Source organism: Suncus etruscus, chromosome 18 (genome assembly GCF_024139225.1).
Source record: "Suncus etruscus isolate mSunEtr1 chromosome 18, mSunEtr1.pri.cur, whole genome shotgun sequence".
Taxonomy (NCBI): domain Eukaryota; kingdom Metazoa; phylum Chordata; class Mammalia; order Eulipotyphla; family Soricidae; genus Suncus; species Suncus etruscus.
In genome coordinates, this window is record NC_064865.1 from 47585360 (window position 1) to 47598869 (window position 13510).

Genomic DNA, 13510 nt, shown 5'->3' on the forward strand with positions numbered 1-13510 from the left:
GACTTTTATTATTTCCCCACATCCCCCATCAACTAAGAGAAATTTCCTATCTGTCCTAGTATTTTTTTTCTAGATTCCCCCAAAGGGAAAAAACAGAAAGTAAAAATTGCCAAGTTATAGCAAATTACATTTACCCTAACGAGGAGTAAGCTGACTAAACGAAACTATTTGCAGAGTAAGCAAGCCTTTGGGCTGCTTCTCTGGCAAATCTTTAAGAATATGGTAGATGGGGCCGGAGGATAGCACAGCAGTAGGGCATTTGCCTTGCATGTGGCTGACCCGGGATGGACCCGGGTTTGATCCCTGGCACCCCATATTGTCCCCCGAGCCTGCCAGGAGCGATTTCTGAGCGAAGAGCTAAGAGTAACCCCTAAATCCCACCAGATGTGACCCAAAAACCAAAAGAAAAAAAAAAAGGAAAAGGAAAAAAGAATACAGTATATGAAGCTGGAGCAATAGCAGAGAGGTGGACAGCATTTGCCTTGCACATGGCTGTCCTGGGTTCAACCTCTGGCATCCTTAAAGGTTCCCTGAGCATTGCCAGGATTGATCCCTGAGCACAGAGCCAGGAGTAAGTACCACTTGGTCTATCCACTTCCTCCAACCAAAAAAGGAAAAATGTAAGGAGGATAAGCAGTTTTTTAGATAGAAAGGCCACTGTGGAGTTGCGTAGGAAAGACAGAATCTAAGAAAAGATTATATAAATGTATGGTATTGGAGATAGATCCCTCATGTAACACAGGAAGTCAGAAAGGCTTTTCAAGCGAATCATTTGAGCTGGCATAGCAAAAATCCTACTGAAGAGTCATAAATTCCGAGTGGTCAGAGACTCGCCAGAAAGAGCACAAGGCTGGTAATTAGGAGGGAAGCAAATCCAAAGCTAGGGAGAGATGGCACTTTCCTTTGCTCCAGCCTCCCTTCCCTATTCTTGGCTTCGCAGACGATGCCAGTTAGCAGTAGCTGTGCCCCATGCCAAGGACCCCCGGCAGCAGTAATACCTGATAACTATCCATATCATCACCAGACTCATCATCTTTCTGGGAGGAGAAAAATAAACACAGAGGACATGCATCGTGTTTCTTGAACAGCACACAAGGTAAAGGCATTCTTTAAGCTTAACATCGCAACGGACATACCCTCACAACCACACTATCTCTGCACAATATTTAGCTGAATCTCCAAAGAGATTTTTAAACCACTTTAGGATAATACTATTTCTTTTCTTTTCTTTGGATTTTTTTGAGTCATATCCTGCAGCACTCAGGGGTTACTCCTGGCTCTATGCTCAGAAGTCGCTCCTGGCAGGTTCAGGGGACCAGAACAGGGCTTCATCTAGTGTTGACTGCGTGCAAGGCAAATGCATACAGCTTTGCTATCACTCTGGCCCCATAAGATTTCTTTTTAAAAATAAAAGTCATTGAAAAACAAACACAGGAATATTACTTAGCAGTACAGCAGCTGTTTTGCATGGATGACAGCCTGAATCACTCACACACACACACACACACACACACACACACACACACAAAAGTAAAATAAAACTGCTCTTATTTGGAAACACTGGATTAGGACTTCCTCCACAGCCATGCAAATGGTTACTAAATATTTATGAGCGAATGATTAGACTGCAATTTAGAATGGACAGTCTGGCAATGGAGGTAGTGTTGAAACAATGGAGGCAGGAAGCCATCACTAATAGTACTGTAAGTTACAATGGACTTCAATAAATAGTACAAAATAATAAAGAGGGGGCCAAATCAATAATAGAGAGGGTGGGACATTTGCCTTGCACGAGGCCAATCCAGGTTTCCAATTCCATATGGTTCCCTAAGCTTGCCAGGAATAATTCCTGAGCTCAGAGCCAGGAGTAACCCTTGGGTATTGTTGGCTGCTCCCCAAACTAAAACCGAAACCCCAAACCAAAACAACTATCAAAAAAAATAAAAAAAAAAAAAAAAAAGAAAGAAGGAAAATTTATTCTATTAAAAAAAAGAAAAACGGTGGGAACCTGAAAGATATCTTGGAGATATCTTGCATTTGCCTTGCATGCAGAAGGACAGTGGGTCGAATCCTGGCATCCCATATGATTTCTCGAGCCTGCCAGGAGCGATTTCTGAGCATAGAGCCAGGAGTAACCCATGAGCGCTGCCGGGTGTGACCAAAAACAAACCAAAAAAAAAAAAAAAAGAATAAAAAGAAAAAAGAAAAATGGTGGGGCTGGAGCGATAGCACAATGAACAGGGCATTTGCCTTGCAGGTGGTTGACCCAGGTTTGATTGGGGACCATCCCTATGGGGCCACATTCAGTGACGCTCAGGGGTTACTTCTGGCTCATAATCACTCCTGGCAGGCTTGGGGGACCCTCTGTGGTGCCAGGGTTGGATACATGCAAGGCTTTCTCCTCTGTATTATCTTTCCAGCAATCTTTTTTTAAAAATAGTGTCTTAAAAATTCATAAAAATTGCTTTCATATTCAAGTATAATTTAAATGTCACTGCTTTTAAAATATTCAAATTGTTCTTTGTGTAAATTTCAAACTTACTTGGTAATCACCACTTGAATATTTATAATTTATTAATGCAAGTCTATCAACAAAAGTAATTTTTCTGGAGCTTCCCCCATGTTATTAAAGTACAAACACATACAAATTTATCTAATTTTTAGACTATGGAGTCCTCTCATTAATTATGGAATTAGATTCCGTTTTCAAGATGTGGAACACCATTATAGCTTAATAATAATATAGCATCTTTTGGATTGGCCTGAGTTATTATATTCAAATATTTGTAAGTTTTGTGTTAAATGTCCAAAATCATTGAACATGACCTTCGAAATGGCATCAAAGAAAAATAAAAGCTTTAAGACCAGAAAGATAGTATGGGAGTAGGGTAATTTGCACACAGACCACCTGGGTTCGATCTCAAACATCAGATATGGTCTTAAATATGCCAAAAATATTTTCTGAGTACAGAACCAAGAGGAAGCCCTGTGTGCCCCAGAGCATGACCCCCCACCCCAAATAAAGGTTCAATAAACAAAGAAAAGCATTAAGTTAACTATAGTTTAAATTTGTTTAACAGACCTCTTGGTTTAGGCTCTGGCTTGCTAATAGGTTCTTATATAGCCAAGCAATAGCACAGTGGGTAGGGCGATTGCCTTGCACAAGGCAGACACAGGATCGATGGTTTGCGCATGGGTTCGATTCCCGGTATCCCAGTCCTCTGAGCCTACCAGGAGTAAACCCTGAGTGCCACAGGGTGTGGCCCGCAAACAAAACAAAATAGTGCACTGAGACCTAGACTCAGGGCTGAATACATGTTGAGGTCTGGGTTTGATCCCCACTAAGATGGCCCCCCAAATACCTCTGGGAATGACCCCCACATACAATTGGGAGTAGAACCTTAGCACCCGGGTCTGGCCCATCATAAAAACTATGTCCATGGGGCTGAATTTCTATTACAGTAAGTAAACTTTTGTCTTGCATGTAGCCCACTTGGGTTTCATCCTCTGCATCCCATATGGTTTCCTGAGCACTGCCAGGAATAATTCCTGAAATCAGAGCCAGGAGTGAGTAACCCCTGAACACTGCTAGGTGTGGCCCCAAATCATAAAAAACCAAATCAAACAAAACAAAACAAAAAATCCAATAAAATCTATTTTTCAAAAGTGCCAACTCTCCTTACACTGTTTTTCATAGGAGAACATTCAGTTAGTTCATGATCCAATGGTTCAGGGCACAAAGATGTAGAGTTAGTTCTGAAGTGACAAATAAATTTTCCCAGTGTTTGGCTGCAGAGTGGGCCCTCAGTCAGTGATGTTCCCCATTTCACTGAGGGCTGGGAGATGACCACTAGAGCCTCTAGAATGAATGACCCTGAGGGGCCCCTTCTCCCAGCCTCTGCAGCCATCCCAGAGCCGAGGACCAAGTGAGGAGCAGAGCTGGGATGAGAACACTCTAGGCCCATTCCCTCTCTACACAGCTCACAGGATTAGGTGTAGGAGCCTTGTCCCAGACATTGGGGTCGTGCCCTGGCGCCAACCATGGGCATGCCCTGAGCCCTTCTGAGGCTTGCTGAGGTGGACCAGGTCCAGCTTCCTCATAGCCTAGGCACTCAGTCTGAGTTCTTACACCTTCTCAGGAGTCTTGATCCAAAGGCCAAATAGAAATGCAGTCATGAGATGGATCTTTTTTAGGCTCAGTGAGTAAGTCTTTCCACTATGGCAGGGAGCAGATCTCTCATACGTGTGCCATGAAGCATGAAGGGAGCCAGCTCAGTGGGTCCCTGTGTCCCTGAGGCCTTCTAGGAGCAGACGGGGACCCGGACCAGAGAGCTCCTATAAGCCTGAGAGGCCTGCATCTTCTCTCAGAGTTTTCTAAATAGAAGACTGAGTAAAAGGAGGCCCATGGGGCAGAAAACATGACAAGAACAACTTTTCATTGATTAAATAAAAAGAATAAAGCTCAAAGGACTGGGGTATTTGCCTTTTATGCCCAAGGCCTGAAAAACTCAGCATCTGGGCCAGAGTGATAGCACAACAGTAGGGCTTTAGCCTTGTACATGGCCCACCCGGGATGGACCAGGGTTTAATCCCCAGCATCCCATAGGGTCCCCTGAGCCCACCAGGAGCAATTTCTGAGTGCAGAGTTAGGAAAAACCCCTGAGTGTCACTAAGTATGACCCCAAAACAAAACAACAAAAATTAAAAAAAAATTCAGCATCTGCCACAAGGTCTCCCACACTGCTGGGTGGAGCCCTGATGGTCCCCCAAACTATTGGGCTTCAGCAGCAGCAGCAGATGTGAACCCTGGATTCTCTGAAGACTGTTTGTGAGCTATATACCCTCCCCTCAAAGTAGGGCTAGCCAGGAGCAGGAGAAATGGGACAGTGAAAAGTCATTGGGTTTGCATGTAGTTGACCCAATTCAACTCCCAGCAACCTATATGGTCCCTTGGGCACCAGAAGAAGTGATCTTTGAGCACTGTTAGGTGAGACCCAAAAACCAAAAACAAGTAGTGTCAGGATGTGACTAAGTAACAGGGCATATCCTTTACATGTGAGGTCCTGGGTTTGGTCCTGACACTGCATGGCCTCCCAAAACTACAGGACAAGACTATAGGTTTCTGATTGCTGTCCCTACCTCTCTATACCAGCAATTAAAAAAAAAAAGAAAAAAAAGTAAGTAAAGCTTAAAAAGCTTGCTTATGCCAAGCCTAAGTCAAAAGGTGACTTTTTTGGGGGGGCATACTTGCTATGTTCAGGGCTTCTTCCTGACTCTGAGTTCAGGGATCCCTCCTGGCAGTGCTCAGGGGACCATATAGAGATAAACCCAGATCTGTTGTGCGCCAGGAAAATGCTCTACCCATTGTATTCTCTCTCTGGCACTCCAAAATCAAGGGGGGGGTGATTTTATATTCATAAATCAGGCAATGCTGCCAAATACGCTCTATAATTTTGGCCCGAAATAAAATAAAACTTACATAAAACAAAAGGAAACTATAGTACTAATCAGGGAGCTCATACTTAACATCAGTGAGCACTGACATGAGAGCTCATAAACCCAGGAAAAAGGCATCAAATGGAGGTACCCAGAGAGAGCACGGGGCATAGGGGGGACATGAATGCTATAGCAGCTTGGGACTGAATCAAGTCACTTCACACAGTCCCCTGAACATGGCTAGGTATGGCCCCAATTTCTGTGTCACATGCTCTAAAGGTAATGGATGGAATAAGGAGCAGGTGGTAGCAATTCTAGAATATTCTCTAATGGTCTTACAAGGCACTGGCCAATACTCTTTGGCCAGTGCCAAGTGCTCTCTCGAGCCTTTGTCCTACCTGGTAGCTGTCCAGGCCCCTCTGCAGTTTGGTGGATCTGGCGGTGACACAGCCGATGGACACAGACAGGATGGCCTCCACCATGAGAGGCAGGGTCCCTGAGTGCTGCACTGGGGCCACCGTGACCTGCACTCTCCGAGAATGGCCCTGCAAGGTAGGGCGAGAGGGAAACAAGGGGCCAGGTAAGAAACGAGGAGGATGGGGGGACACGTCCCAGGTTGGGAGCAGGTTAGAGGGGCAGAGAGGACCCGAGGAGAAGAGCAGGAGGAGTGCAGAAAGCAAGGCACCTGTCTGAGCTGGAAGACGCCTCCGGTGTTGACGTCTTTGGCTTGGTGGAGCTCCACAGCAGCATACTCCCCCAGCTCGTTCAGCTCCAGGATGGAGATCCACAGCTCGATCCTGCGTGTCACCTCGTTCCACCTGCAGAGACCCCAATGATGGCCCCAAAGATTGAGAGAGATGCGGGGCAGACAGGGGCCACGCTCTGTGCTGCTGGAGGTCTGGGTTCAATCCCAGTACCAAATGGTTCCCTAGCACAGTGAGAAGCAATTCCCGTGCACAGAGTTGGGAATAACCAAGCGACCCCCCCCCACCAAAATAAGCAAAGAGGACAAAGACAATCCCATAATCAACATCATTTTGGTTTTTGACCCACAACTGGCAGCATTCGGGGGTTACTCCTGACTTTGTGTTCAGAAATCATTCCTGGAAAGCTGGGGGAACCATATGGGATTCTGGGGATTGAACGTGGGTCAGCTGCAAGCAAGGCAAATGCCCTACCTGCTATGCTATTGCTCTGGTAGTCTGACAATTCCATTTTTCATATCCAAGGCACAGAATATGTCCTATTGATCCTTTTCTTACTTAATGCTCAGATCAACCTTGCATGCTACTGACCTGGGATGGACCCTGGATTCGACCCTTGGCTCATCCCATATGGTTCCCCCGCTCCCCCCCCCCCCGCCCCCGAGACTGCCAGGAGCTATTTCTGAGTGCAGAGCCAGGAGTAACCCCTGAGCACCAACTGGTGAGGCCCTCCAAACCGAAAACCAAAAAATAAAATAAAAAGAAGGGGAAAGGGAGAGAGGGAGAGGAGAGAGAGAGAGGGGAGAGAGAGAAAGAAGGAGAGAGAAGGTGAGAGAAAGAGAGAAAAAGAGAGAGAGAAGAGAGAAGAGAAGTGGAAGAAAAAGCCTCAAGTGACTTCTGGGAATTTCTTTTTTTTTGTTGTTTGTTATTTTTTGGTTTTTGGGCCACACCCGTTTGACGCTCAGGGGTTACTCCTGGCTATGCGCTCAGAAATCGCCCCTGGCTTGGGGGGACCATATGGGACGCCAGGGGATCGAACCGAGGTCCGTCCTACGCTAGTGCTTGTAAGGCAGACACCTTACCTCTAGCGCCACCTTCCCAGCCCCGACTTCTGGGAATTTCTATACCACCCACTGAACTGTCCTGGCCCAAAGCTCTCAGCCAGCATTTAACATGGTCCTTGCCCCAGTGAAAGTCTCGCCCATGTGCTTTTTCTGGCTATGCACGAAGCCTCAGCCTGGCACACACCTGTCCTGCAGCGTCCTGGTCTTGGCATGCAGAGAGTCGACCTCCCAGATGGCGCTGCCATTCCCCGCACACCGGTGCCCCCACACCTCGATGGCCAGTGCCCCGTCGGAGATGAACTCGAGGAATTCCTCCGTTACATTCACCACGTAGTCCTGGAATCGTGGGAGGAAGGAGGGACAAGGAGAGGGATGTGAAGGAGGCTGTGATATCTTACGTTCAACTGCAAATAGATTCCTTTGGAGCTGCAAGGCCTGAACTCACCTAAAATCCACTTTGTTTTGTTTTAGAGCAAACCAGACTTTCAGGTACAGAGAGGTATTAGAATACAACTTGATCTAACCACCCCTTCTTTGACAAATGCAGATATGGAAGAAATGTATCTTGCTGCATTCAGCTCCTAACTGCAAATGCCAATCACTGGTTTATTCTTTTGTTTCCCAGGCAGTGCATAGGCATAATTTCTGGCTCTCTGCTCATACCATACCTGGTGGTGTTCTGGGAATGCTATGCTGCTATATGATATCAGGGGGACCCACAAACTAGGATGGGCCCAGCCATGGCGAGCATCTTAACCCCTACACTGGTTCTTCAAGGCCTGTAGAAGTCTTTTATTTGCCATGTTTTGCCTTCACCCTCCCCTAGACCCACCCATGCCTAAGAAGCTTATAGTATTGAAGACTAAAACCAAACTTTATACAAGCTGCACCTTATACCAACCCATGGCCTAGAAAATATTCCCATGGGGAAAACATCCAAGTTACATGAAGAGCTACTTCGTCTCCCTCTGAGCACAGTCCTGGCTTGGGGCTGAGTCCTGAACTGGTCTTGGTTTGTGTCTTGTCCACCCCCCCCCCACAATGGCTCATATGGGAAGGACCCCATACCTTGCAGTGGGAGAAGAGCACTGTGTATTGGGCGTCCCTGGACTGTGGGGATGGCACCTCGGGGTCCACCACGGGGGCAGCGACAGTGGACTCACACTGGTCCCAGAAGGTGTATTGACAGAAGACGAAGTTGGACAGGTTCAAGGGAAGCCCCGTGGCCTCCTTGATTTTCACCTGAAGAAATGGATTGGTTAGGTTTATTGGTTTGTTTGTTTGATTCTGGGCTATGCCCAGTGGTTCTCAGGGGTTACTTCTGGCTCTGCACTCAGAAATCACTCCTGGCAGGCTCAGGGGACCATATGGAATCTGGGGATTAGACCCAGGACTGTGCTGTGCTATCACTCGGGGTTCTCTCTCCTACATCCCATATGGTCCCCTGAGCCTGCCAGGAGCAATTCATGAGAGCAGAGCCAGGAGTAAACCCTGAGCATCGGCAGGTATGTGGCTCAAAAACAAACAATCAAAACTTATTTCACTGACAAGGTCTTCTAGGGGTGGGGCTGGGAATCCAGCTATGAGAGACAGCTGTTTGGGGGAACCCGGTCCCTTCGGCCTCTCACCCGGCAGGTCAGCTTCCGCACTCGGTGAATGACCTCCCCGCTGCTGTCCACCACCTCGAGGCTCCCACTCTCGCTGGAGTTCTCCGAGGAGTCGTCCTCTGCTACACGCTCGGGGACAGCGCCCGTTACTCGCATCACCTCCACGTGCAGGCGCCCCGCCACCTATGGTGGGCAGTCGGGAAAGTGAGTTAGTGGACAGGCTGGCCCCCCCACACTCAGCTAAGATCCTGGGTTTTTTCCCTTAGGCACCATGGAACTAAACTCCAATACTTTTGATAGTAAGACTAGTAGAGAGAAAATAAATTGGGGCCCGGAAAGATAGCACAGCGGCGTTTGCCTTGCAAGCAGCCGATCCAGGACCAAAGGTGGTTGGTTCGAATCCCGGTGTCCCATATAGTCTCCCGTGCCTGCCAGGAGCTATTTCTGAGCAGACAGCCAGGAGTAACCCCTGAGCATCGCCGGGTGTGGCCCAAAAACAAAAACAAAAACAAAAAAAAGAAAATAAATTGGACCATTACAATTCATACTAGTTTCTTTACTTTTTCTTTTTTGGTTTTTGGGCCACACCTGGTGATGCTCAAGGGTTACTCCTGGCTCTGTGCTCAGAAATCGCTCCTGGCTTGGGGTATTATATGGGACACCGGGGATCAAACCTAGGTCTATCCTGGGTCAGCCACGTGCAAGACAAATGCCCTACCACTGTGCAGTCACTCTGGCCCTTAGTTTCTTTTCTTTTTGTTTTTGTGTTTTGGGCCATACCCAGTGGTACTCAGGGTTACTCCTGATTTTGTGCTTAAAAATTACTCCTGGGCCCGGAGAGATAGCACAGCGATGTTTGCCTTGCAAAGCAGCCGATCCAGGACCAAAGGTGGTTGGTTCGAATCCCGGTGTCCCATATGGTCCCCCGTGCCTGCCAGGAGCTGTTTCTGAGCAGACAGCCAGGAGTAACCCCTGAGCACCGCCGGGTGTGACCCAAAAACCAAAACAAAACAAAACAAAAAAAAAATTACTCCTGGTAGGGCCTGAATGATAGCATGTTGCATTGAGCCCTTAGGATGGACTTGGATGGTGGATGGAGGCCTTTCTCTGCCATCCCAGGCCATGTGGCTTCACAACCCCCATTCAGCTGGCGGGTCCCAGGTTTAGGTGAAAGGCAGAATCAGACTCATCCAGAGACAGGCATCAGGAAGTATCAGTTTTATTCAAACCCTATCCACCACATGTGTGGCCTATATCATAACCAATTAAGCATTCAGCCATTCTTAGCTTGCCCTGCGTCTTAACTCCTTTCAGCCATCTTCCCTTTGACCTCCATGCTGGCAAAAGACCAAAAGGGCCTAATCCCCTGGGTCAAAGGCCTTATATAACCTTCCAAGACCACTCACCAGAATGGGAAGGGTCTTGTAGATAAGGTTACACGTATTATCCAGTTTCCAAGACCCCTCCCAGAAATGGGCGGGTCTCAGGTAGATTCACCTAAATCTAGGTGGAGTCACAATAGCACAGCGGGTAAGGGCGCTGGCCTTGCACATGGCCAACCTGGGTTCAATCCCTGGCATCTTCCATGGTCCCCTATGCCTGCCAGGAGTGATTCCTGAGCACAGAACCAGGAGTAACCCCTGAGCACTGCCAGGTGCAGCCCCAGACCAAAATCAAATAAAAACTACTCTTGGCATGCTCGGGGGAATATGGTATGCTAGGATTCAAACCTGGGTTGGCCACTTGCAAGGCAAATACCCGACCCACTGTGCTATCGCTCCAGCCCCCACACTAGTTTCTTTATAAATCTCAAGAAGGTATTTGCTTATTCATTTTATTTTTGGCTTTTGGGCCATACCTGTTGGCACTCAGGGGTTATTCCTGGTTCTGGGTTCAGAATTGTTCCTTGCAGACTTTAGGAACCATATGGATGCTGGGGATCAAACCCAGGTCTGTCCTGGGTCAGCAGCGTGCAAGGCAAATGCCCTGCCGCTGTACTATCACACTGAACCCTTAAGAATGTATTTAAAAGTGGCCAGAGAGATGAGATAGATGGGTTAAGGCGCTGGCATTGTACATGTCAAATCTTAGCCCTATAAATGGTCCCCCAAACTCTTATTAAGAGAGAGATCCCCCCCAAAAATACCAAAAACAAGAGAGAGATCCCTTAGCTCAGAGTTATGAGTACGTCTGCGCATTATTTCAGGTGTGGTCCAAAGCATTCCTCCATATAGGAAAAATAAGAAAAAAAAAAAAAGTACTTTGAATAACATCTCTCCCCAAAACTTAAAACCACTCTCTCTCAGGCTGGCATGTCCTTACCTCCCCCTGCTGGCTGATGATGGGAACTGCATACTGCAGCTTCACATCACAGAAGAGACATTCCAGGAAGACGTTGGCCACGCCGATGAGGTTGTGATTCTCTTGGGCTTCGTAGAAAGGGTCCCCTCGCTTCCCACAGAGCCTCTTCGCCTGATCGGTAGGCAGACACACAAACCCAAATACAGGCATTAATGTTATTGAAAATTAGCATGGAACAAAACTGGGCTACATCTGGTAGTACTTGGAGATCATATGGGATGCTGTGCTATAGGCAGAGCATTGCACAAATGTCAAAGAAATGCAATTCAAGTCAGTTAAAAAAGAAGGAAAATCAGAACCAAATCATAGAGTCACTTGAATACAACAAATTAACACCTGGGAGGGGTTCTATAATGCGGGGTACTCTTTTTTTTTTTTTTTTTTTAGAGAGTCAGTGTCCTTTTGTGTGAACTGTCCCCAGAGTGGGCTATCTCTTGAATACAGCTTATTCTCCCTCCCTCCTGCAGAACACAAACCCAGGCTGTCTTTCTCACACTGACACAAATGCACCCCCTGAACATGTCCCTTCGATTTCGCTGGCAAAGCAGTAAGAAGGCAGTCGAGGGGGACAGGAGCAATAGTACAGCAGGGAGGGGGCATTTGCTGGCATGTGGCTGACCCAGGTTCAATCCCTGGCATCCCATATGCTCGTGAGTCCTTCCAGGAGTGATTTCTGAGTGCAGAGCCAGGAGTAACCCCCGAGCTCTGCTGGGTATGACACAAACACACACACACACACACACACACACACACACACACACACACACACACACACACACACACACCGAAAAACAAACAAACAAAAAAAGAAGGCTGCCCATAAAGACACAGTTATAGTTGTGGAGCTGTGTGTCTTCTGGGTTGGCATGGTGGTGCCTTGGAATAGCCCCGCCTAAGGGAGCACTTTCCTTTCTCTTTTACCTCGGGCACCTTCTCCTTCCACTCCTGATAAAGGTCTCGCATGTCAATTAGCTTGTTCTCCAGCTTCTCGATGGTCCAAACTTGGGTGCTCTTCCCTTTGCGTCTCACCTGGATAGCCGGCTCACTCACAATGGCGCCCCTCTGCAAGGTGTAGCAAGAGATAGACAGAAAGCAAAGATCATCAGGACTTGTTTGGTTTTGTTTCAGTGTCACATGCAGTGGTGCTTGGGGGTTATCTCTGAGTTTTGCACCCAGGAATCACTCCTTGTGGTGCTCAGGAGACGCTATGGAGGGAGGGTCAGGAATCTAACTCAGCAAGGCAAGAGCTCTGCTCATTGTACTACCTTTTTGGCCCTGAAGATACATTTCCTCAAATTTATCTTACTCTGATCAGCCTCAGAACGATGCATGGGAAACACCTGACCAAGAATACTCAGAGAACCTGGGGGAGGGTCTTTGATTCCGGCTCCTGGTCTGTGTCCCAGGATGCACTCTTGCCCACCAGTGCCCACATCACACCTTCTTACCTTTCTGTTGGCACTGAGGTTGGCAGCGGGGATCTGCAGGGTCACCTGGTAGTCGGTGAGTTTGCTCAATTCCTCGGCTAGGAAGTTGGCCTCCCTCACCAGGGTGTTGGCTTTCACTAGCTGCTCACGAAGCTTTGCCAGGCTCTGCCGGAAGAGTTCATCCCTGAAAGGGAACAGAAGAGGAACTGAGACACCCCAAAGGAGGAGAGCTCAGGTGGGTGCTTGAGCAAACCACATTGCTAGAAAGTGCTAGAAAATCCAGGGCCTGGAGAGATAGCACAGCGGTGTTTGCCTTGCAAGCAGCCGATCCAGGACCTAAGGTGGTTGGTTCGAATCTCGGTGTCCCATATGGTCCTCCATGCCTGCCAGGAGCTATTTCTGAGCAGACAGCCAGGAGGAACCCCTTAGCACCGCCGGGTGTGGCCCAAAAACCAAAAAAAAAAAAAAAAAGAGAATCCCTGCCAGGCAATGCTGCTCGAGTCTCTAAACATGTGGCTGGATGTCACTAAAAACCAAGGTGGCTTGTTTATTTGTTCTTGGTCTCTTGCTGACTTTATTTATTTTTTAATTAATTAATTTCTTTTTGGTTTTGGGGCCCTTCTGGCAGTGCTTAGGGGTTAATCCCGTCTCTGCACTCAGAAATCACTCCTAGCAGGCTCAGGGGACCATATGGGATGCCAGGAATAGATCCTGGGTTCGTCCCTGGTCGACCTCATGCAAGGCAAACGCCCTACAGCTGTGCTATCTCTGTGGCCCATCTCAATGACTTTAATTGCTGCAGAGAGGGAGGGTGGGGTGGGGTGTTGCAACAGATGCTATGGGTCTGGGTGTTGGGGAAGGAAGAGCAAAGAGGCCAGGACTCTAGGACTAAACCAAAAAGTTCCTCAACC

At 47.7% G+C, this 13510-nt stretch overlaps 1 protein-coding gene across 1 annotated transcript in view; it reads right to left on the reverse strand.

The window, feature by feature from the left end:
- The window catches only part of KIF13A (kinesin family member 13A), a 220620-nt gene that overhangs the window by 36397 nt on the left and 170713 nt on the right, over positions 1-13510 (reverse strand). Inside the window, exons 18-25 of the mRNA XM_049765233.1 lie at positions 12621-12783; positions 12094-12234; positions 11134-11283; positions 8833-8994; positions 8273-8446; positions 7389-7540; positions 6122-6254; positions 5835-5981 (exon numbers count right to left, since the gene is read on the reverse strand). Of these exons, the coding sequence (XP_049621190.1) occupies positions 5835-5981; positions 6122-6254; positions 7389-7540; positions 8273-8446; positions 8833-8994; positions 11134-11283; positions 12094-12234; positions 12621-12783 (1222 nt within the window). The remainder of the gene's footprint in view (positions 1-5834; positions 5982-6121; positions 6255-7388; positions 7541-8272; positions 8447-8832; positions 8995-11133; positions 11284-12093; positions 12235-12620; positions 12784-13510) is intronic.